The following is an 8,857-nucleotide window of genomic DNA, read 5'->3' as shown; positions in this document are numbered from 1 at the left end:
TAAAACATATTACAATATTTCAGATGTTTTTTTTTTTTTCTTCAGAAATGTGAAATTAAAATGAATAGCCAACTTAGCCTAATGCTTATGTATTCCATATAATAAAATGGTAACACTTTGCAATAAGGTTCATTAGTTAATATTGATGTATTAACTAACATGAACTAACAATGAATGATTTAATAAAAATACAGCTGTTCATTGTTTGTTCATGTTAGGTCACAGTGCATGAACTAATGTTAACAAATACATTTGATTTTAATAATATATTAGTAAATGTTGAAATTAATATTAACTAATATTAATAAATGCTGTAGAAGTATTGTTCATTCTTAGTTCATGTTAAACTAAGGTAGTTAACTAATGTTAAACTAGATGTACCGCATCGCGGTACAAAATATGACCGCCGCTCAGGCCTACACTGGCTTTCCGGGGCCCCCGGGGACCAAACGAAATTTTTCCTTAGAAGTCTAGTGGGGCTACATGCCCACCAAATTTCATGTTCCCCGGTGCTTCGGTGTCCCTGGTATCGTTGACGAAAAATTCAGTAAGGTGACGAAAAAAAAAAAAAAAAAAAACTTTGACAATCCCTATATGACCGCTTTCGCTAGCTATGCTAGCGGCGGTCATAATAATGAACCTTATTGTAAAGTGTTACCAATAAAATAAAGCAGCACTTAATAAATGTTCATTCCTATTCATTAATGAACAATGTATAGTAGGATTTCCTTAAATTAGCATTTCTTTATTTGCCAGCTAATTAATGACATTCTTTTTAGCACAATTAGCAATAGGCTACTTGTCGAATGTCATGTAACAATTAGCCTAATGTTCATGAGCAAAGTGTAATCAATTACTTGTATCTATATAAATAATGCCAAAAGCAACCCTTCTCTTGCTTTTTTAAATTATTTTTTTTTGTATTTTGTTAAATTATCCATTACACCAACCTCTTTATTGTTGCAGCTGCTGCTTATAGCCCCTGTGTATTCTGTATAGCCTATGTGTTATTAGACAGTTATTGTGTTCTTCACTTTAAAGACCTGAAAATGGGAGAATCAAGCTTTTTAACTCAAGAAAGAAAAGAAAAAAAGTTTTCTAAGTGTCGTTACAACATTGCTACGGACCGGCAGTGCCCCCGCGTGGACACAGTAGTGTAGTGCAGTACCCCACACTTCATAGTTTAGTCAGTTAACTTTTTTTCGGCCACATTACATCAAAAGATTACTCACGTGAAGAGTTTGAAATGCTCAGTTTCATGGGGTGATATTTTGGAACATAATTTTAAAGTATAAGGAACCAAGTTATTAAAGTTGCTGCGAATGGTCGTGTTTTCTTGCATCAGTAATATAACAGCACTAACGTGGTTTAGGTTATAAAGCTCTTAATCCATGGAAAACAGGTAAACTGATTCGTCTATATGTATAAATTATCAGAAGTTAGAATAATAAAATGGCTCTTTAAGGAAATCTATTTCAAACCGATAGCAATTGCTGCATAAAGGTGAGTAAGTGTTTCTAAAAACAGACCGAATGTGTCATATTGACATCTGCTGCAGCTGATACTGGATCAGTTCCATTAACTCACAGCATCTCTTGACTTCCTTTAGCGAGGTCAGCTCTTGTGGTGTCAGTGTGTAACGTTAATTGCTAAAGACAGTGAGATAGAATGGAGGATTTGGCAGAGTATCATGGAGCCATCAGTAAGAGCCAAGCAGAAGAGATCCTGAATGAAGCGGGCAGAGATGGCAGCTATCTGATCAGAGACAGCATGAGCTCCGCGGGGACTTACTGCGTGTGTGTGCTGTGAGTAACATTACTGCGTGTGTGTGCTGTGAGTGAGTAACATTACTGCATCTATGTCTTGTGAGTAGCGTTATGTGCAGAAAGCCGTAACAGTGCCGTGGTTATCAATTGTACGCAGTTCTGATTGTTGCCCCATTGGTGACAATTAAGGATATAGAAAATACACCTTCAACAAAAATAAACAAGGCTTTGTCATTCAAAATTATCATTAACCATTTTTGTACCATTTGTGTTACTGTGTTGGTACACCACTTCTGAAGTAGGCTAATGTTACGTCTAAAACCACTTGAGAACTGTTGTGCCATTATCATATTTGTTGGCAACTTGCCAGTAATTTAACAAGTTCGCATGCTGTGATTAACATTCGCATCATTAACTAAGGGATAATGTAGTCAGTCGTTATAATCGCAAAATAAACCCCTTTAGGATGAAAACCTCGCTCCACGTCAAGGTAACTTTTGAGATAGATTGTATAGGCCTACATTTTCCCACTTATTAAACGGCAACTCATTTACATTGCCATGAAATATTCATTTGACTTTAAATTATCTTATCTGTATATTACCTTTAAGCTTTCGTTAAGACAAAACTGTCTACTACAAGGTACAAAACATCGACAACTGCAACAAAACAACAGTAGGCTAATAGTACGGAGGCACGTTGAGGTTATTTGTCACTACAGTCGATTAGACTACTGAGACTCGAGATGGCGTAATTTGCGTTAATATGAGAGAAACAAGAGAGTGATTCGAGTTGTGATAAGTATTGACAGGGTCCATTTTCACAAAATCAGAACCCTGAAGGCATTTTGTGATTATTTATAATATACAACATTTCTAGGGGTATTAAGGGGTGCTGAATCCAAATCTGCTGTATATGAAGCTCAAAAATGCCCCAAAATGCCTCAAAATTAAGAAATTCAAGATGGCCGCCACCGCCAGGCTAAAATCTATTTTTCAGTATATCTTTTTGACTAAACAAGGTACAAACATGAAATAAATGTGCTTTTGTAAGTTTTCCTACATGGGCAATTCAATGTCATATTCAGATTTGAGATGTAATGTGAAGAAACTGCTTAGATATTGCAAAAATAGTTGTTTTTAACCATGAACTATTATTAACTAATTCATAATTAAGTTATTATTATTAATATTAATATTATCAGGCTACTTTTACTTAGTTTGTATTTTGTTTTGAGGTAAAATGTGTCAAATGTGCTGTAATGCACTCCCCAACTCCTGTAATGCACTCCTATTGGGCCCCTCCCCAATATCACGCCACCCCACCCCCGAGCTTAGCTTTTCTCACACTTCTCAGAACGGCTGATCAAAAACATAAGACAGCTAACAGGTAAAGTCATGTCCAGTGTATATTTTCATAATGTGACATGTTTTCATAAACATCCCAAGGGGATCAATAATGTTTCTATCTATATATCTATGTAGTTTAAATAATTGCAGTGTATATTTTAGCATTTTTGATCACTAAAAGAAGCCTATTAGCACGATTAGCTAGATGACATCAAAGTCAGAAAACTTAACACACTTGCTTTTACACTGACTGATTGGAGGAAAGACTGTTTAAATTTATTTCATTTAACCCTTTCGCATGTACTTTCTATATCTTGCATTTAAAGACTGATATTATACAGAGATCATACTATCCGTGATATTAAAACACATTCTAGGCTTAATATTAAGAAATGTGCATTGTGCAAAAAAGAAGTAGCATACTATAAATAAAGTTTAATTATAATATTCATATCAGTAAGTCTCAAGTGATACGTCAGTAAATATGTTAATAGATTTGTAGTAGCCTATACTTAGTATGAAATAAATGTTTTTTTAATTACATTTTGGTATAGATTTTTTTTCATTAGGGACATTCGCCATGTTGTCATTATCATGTACCAGTTATGTCATTCGCCATGACATACCAGCATCAGTTGCGTCCCTTCACTGCCATTCCTTTCCTGTGGCCTCGTGGGATAGTAAAGTGTCCATCAAAATGCACTCTTCAGAATCTTGCCGGAAGTAGTAGGTCATCCGGGTACTTGCCCAATCTTTCATGACCACTGTGAATTCGGTCATACTTCTTTTGTCACATTTGCTGCGTCCCAATTCGCCTACTTATACTACGCCCTAAAAGTATGTACTTTTATGAAGAAAAAGTACATACTTTTGAGTGTGTAGCAAAAGAGTAGGCAAGCTTTGGGACATAGCCTACTACTTAACGGACAGATCTGTCGCGTGCATCCTGTCACCGCAAACTGCCCTGTCAATCATCTTGTCACAGTTAAAATCCTCCATTCAATCTAATTGAATTTCCTACCGTTTCGGAGAGAAATGTATTTGCACGTTTATCTGCCAGTCGTGGGTCTTTCATGCGGAGACTCTCCGAGTGCTTGCAATATGAATATATGATGCATTTAAAAGTTAATGGCTAAACGTATCTTTACAAAAGTTCACAATGCATCTGCAGATGCAATATAATGTAGACAACATTGAATAAATACATTTTCGTCAGGTTAGATACTGATAATTAATCACTCAAACCCCTTTATCTAAACCTATCTACATAACCGCCAGACTCGCGCGTCCTCCATGTCTGTAGTTTTTTAACACTTTCACTCGTGTTTGTAGTTCTAACCGAATCCTCGTCCAACGCGCGATGGGCTGTGGGCAATATTAGCCGTTAGAGTGTGCATCGATCTGCACTTCGGATTCTGACCGGAAATAGTAGACCATCCGGGTATCTTTGGAACACTCATTTCAACATACTACGATTTGGGATGTACTAATTCTATTTTCGAATGCTATTTAGGATGGATAGTATGCGAATTGGGACGCACATACTGTTTTTCACCTACTATATAGTAGGGAAGTATGTGATTTCGGATGCAGCCCAGAGAACATACTTTTTTTTTAATTATTATTATTCGCAGCCATTGCCTCTTAGACTAGTCTGACCAACTTTGCAATTAGGAAGGCTAATCAGTCTTACTTTTTGGATTCTAATGAGACCAATCCATATTTAATATTTTTACTTAAAAAAATTATGATCAGTCTTGAAGGAAAAAATGATGTGCACTTGTAAGACTAGTCTTAGGGCGGTGGCTCAGTGGGTAGCACTGTCGCCTCACGGCAAGAGTCCGCGCCCTGGCTGAGCCAGGAGTCCTTTCTGTGTGGACTGTGGAGTTTGCATGTTTTCCCTGTGTCAGCGTGGGTTTCCTCCGGGTGCTCCGGTTTCCCCCACAGTTCAAACTCAAAGACATGCGGGTTAGGTGGATTGGATGCATGTAGGGGTGTGTGTGAGTGTGAATGTTTCAGGAAGGGCATCGGGTGTAAAAACCTGTGCCAAGTCAAATGTGTGTGAAGTGGACCCTGCAAATGAGTTGAATAAGGGAAGATGGATGGACTTGCAAGACTAGTCTTAGTAGTTTATGCAACCAGCTACAGACTTAAGCATTCTAGACAGGCGTGTAATAGCTACAATACTATTCTATACTATCTATTATACAATACTATTCTATACTATCTATTAGCCTATCATAATAATAACTGTGTGTAAATCTCCAGGTGTGATGGATGGATTTACACCTACAGAGTTTTCAAACAAAAGGATGGACTCTGGACAATAGAGGTACGAAGAGATTTAATAGAGCTTTGTATCTTTCCTCAAGTGAAACCTGGATATAGGCCTAGATCTAATTTTGTAAAAACAGATACTTCTGTCTTAACTTATGTAGTGTGTGATGATGTGTGACCATTTCTGTAGCAAAATTTAATGCCACTGTCACAGTATTTTATAAACAAGAGAACTACACTATATATACTGTTGACTGCAGAGTACACAGGGGCATTTTTTTTTTCTATTTGTGGTCAAGTGTGTCGCATGTATTCATAGCTCACCACACAAATTAACAGCCAGAGAATTGCCAATGTGTATCTGTTGTTTCAGTATCACCCACACAGCCCATTTCATATGCATTAAGGAAAGGCAAGATGTGCAAAAACCTCACACACTTTGAGATGCTGCTAAACATTTGCATTTTGGTTCACTATGAAACCAAAAACAGTTCCTTATCAAATTAAAACAGGCACTTTAAAATGAGCAACATAAGGTGATGTTTTATCTCATATCTTTGTGCTTACTGTAACTGATCAGCATTAACCACCAGGCACACAAGCAAAATCCCACAAAGCTCTTTTAGTTTATTTATATTTTACACTTTCTCCATGCATGGATCATATGGTAGTACCACAAGTTTGTATATATTATTTCTTAGAATAACCATTTCTATTAAATTGTACAATAAAAAAAATTATGTATAAGGTATAGTACTTTAAAATGTCTTTCTTTTTATTTCATTATTTTTTCAGATGGCTCCTGGGATGAAGGAACGACTCTTTCGAAACGCCAGTAACCTCATTGCTGCGTTTAAGATCCCAGGCCAAGGCATCTCTGTTCCTCTTCTGTATCCTGTGAACAAACCTAAAAAATAACACACAAGTTGAAACAAACACCTCACTGTTTCTACCTGCTGTAAATGCATGCATGAGTATTTCTATGTCTGAGAAAATATCCTTGCATATAGAGGTGGGGGCTCTTAAGCCAAGGGTAAATTGTAGAAAATTTGTAAAAATGCTGTAAATTGTAAAAAAAAAATATATTTAAGTGAATTAGATATATCAGGAAGGAGGAACCATTGAAATGCATTTAATGATTTCAATTTAAATAAAATAATGGTTGTTACCTTTCAAGTCGATATCAATATCAAATATAAAAGTAATTGCATAGGCCTATACAATAATTGTAACAACAAATGCTCAGCTATAATATATATGAAATAACTGTCTATTCCCTACTGTATGTTATATTGTACATCTCTGTACAATACTGTGTATTGTCAGTCTGCCAACTGTTTTCTTCAATGTTTTCAGAGGATTTTTAAAATAAAGAACCACCTTAAACTAGAAAAACGCATTTCCGGAGGAACTGCGAAGTGTGCTTGCTCGGGTGCGGTTCACTAACGTTAGCAGGTAGTGGATAAGGGCGCGTTGAAGTTTGCTTGATCTGAGAATTTCAACAATAGTACTTTTTTCAAGATTGTGCAAAAAGGTGAAAAGTTACGTGCATTAGGAGACATGTCTGCAATGTGGAGTAGTGCCAATGGCATTGTTTATGTGGCTTGGTTGTTGGTTTTGAAATAATTGGTTATGAATATACAGCAGAGAGTGGGAGTGTTTTGGGTGATGAAATAGTAGCCTATTGAAAAGAAGTTGACAGTCTTCATTTACTGTATCCAATAAGCCAATACAAAACTCACCCAGCTGTTCTGTGGTTGAGTGTTCCCTTTGATTAGGAACAAATTTACTATCTCAAATTAAGGTCTACCGTAATTAGCGATGCTTTGATTGCTGCTGTCAAGATGGTTGTCATCACCTACACAGAAACGCTGATTTTTATAGCCTACCGTCAGTCCTCATATTGTAATTAAATGAAAAACGCTATCAGTTTCACTATTAGCTTACTCTAGCGATGCAATCGCAACAACATGGATAACGCTGTTTGGCCTTGCCTAACTTTATATGACATATGTGCCATATGCTAGAGTTACACATCCCGCTGCCATTTCAGGGCTTGGATTTCGGTGCGGGAATGTGGGGATTGCGCATAATTTAAACCATTCCCACAAGGTTAGCTTTTATAGTGCGAGAAATTCCCGCACAAATATATTCGCTTCATCTCAGAACAAATGATTAAAACATAAATTCACAGATGCGAGAAAAAAGATGTCAAACTGTCTTTTATTTTCTAATTTAATTCCTCAATCAGCGCTGGACCGGCATTTTCTGTCTTCCGCTGAGCCCTGGCCGTAGACAGAGCATATGTTTCACGCTGTCAATGCAGTGGTCTGCGTTGCGCTGATCTTATTCACACTATCGAGTGTAGGTGCAGCATTCTAACATTGAGTCATAATGAGCTGTTTGTGAAGAAATTATCCGCTTCCAAATTATGTCGTTTTAATCACGAAATTGAAACATTAAAAAACAATTTGCTCTTTATGGTGTGCGAGTGATAGAGTGCGGCAGCAACGAACCAACTGATCAGCTTGCAGCGCAACAGCATTGAATGTTCGGCCGAACAGCTGATCATAGCTGTACAGGGCAGCTTAAAATGCCTTATTATTTTTCATCTCCATAAATATATCTAGTAGTAAAGCTAATGCAAGGGCTAGAAATCTATTAATCTTTTGCTGATACTTCCTTGTCATCATGGAGAGCGCAGTTCATGGTTGCATAGCAACGAAAGACGCCACGGGACAGCAAGCGCTTGTGGAAAGGAGACAGCGGCGCGCTTGCGCTTTCCACTTGTTTTTACACATCTAGAGCGACGTTGTTGATTGTTTGAGCATGTGACTGCGTGTTTCTCCAGGTTTTCTATTGTTATGCGCAGCATATTTCCCGCGCGCACAAACACAGCCACAGACAATGAATTGTTCGGTTAGCGAAGAAGAGCATGATGTATTTTGTATAAAGTTTTTTTGTTGTTGTTGTTATTAACTGTTTTGAGAACTGGAAATGCACAATTCATGCATACAAATCTGTAGATATTAATAAATGAAGATGATTAAATTAGACCAATGCATCAAAAGTTATTCCCCCCCCCATAATCTTTAGATCCCCCCCATGTGACCCATGTAAGCGGTGGAATTCCCTCCCAGTTCAAAAAACGAAATTCAGGCCCTGCATTTATTAAGACAAACCTAGTAAAAACGAATGCAGTCTATTCACTGACTTGGCAGCTCTGTGAAATGTAATACAACAGTGCCACCTACTGTCTAAATGCATTAACATTAAAAGTGTGAGGTGAAACTCTTTTGCATAGTCATAGGTAAATGGGTTTGTCAATTAGCCTGAAAAAAAAAAAAAAAAAAAATTTCAGATCTTGTACATCCTCACATTGGAGTGCCGAGTTCATGTACAAAGTTTGGTTTCGATACGTGACAGCGTTCCTGAAATATGAACTACTTCCTGTTTTGGCGACTA

At 37.1% G+C, this 8,857-nt stretch overlaps 1 protein-coding gene across 1 annotated transcript; it reads left to right on the top strand.

Moving 5' to 3' along the window:
* The first annotated feature begins 1,289 nt into the window (after positions 1–1,289).
* sh2d1aa (SH2 domain containing 1A duplicate a) lies at positions 1,290–8,448 on the top strand. The gene is made up of 4 exons (XM_084413163.1): positions 1,290–1,503; positions 1,610–1,805; positions 5,384–5,447; positions 6,188–8,448. The coding sequence occupies exons 2-4, from the start codon at positions 1,669–1,671 to the stop codon at positions 6,308–6,310; spliced, it is 324 nt and encodes a 107-aa protein (XP_084269289.1). The 5' UTR covers positions 1,290–1,503; positions 1,610–1,668; the 3' UTR covers positions 6,311–8,448.
* Positions 8,449–8,857: the final 409 nt, after the last annotated feature.

The sequence above is a fragment of the Rutilus rutilus genome (assembly GCF_951802725.1).
Source record: "Rutilus rutilus genome assembly, chromosome: 7".
In the NCBI taxonomy this organism is placed as follows: Eukaryota; Metazoa; Chordata; class Actinopteri; order Cypriniformes; family Leuciscidae; genus Rutilus; species Rutilus rutilus.
Note: the sequence above shows the minus strand (reverse complement) of the source record. Positions and strands in the feature narration are given on the sequence as shown.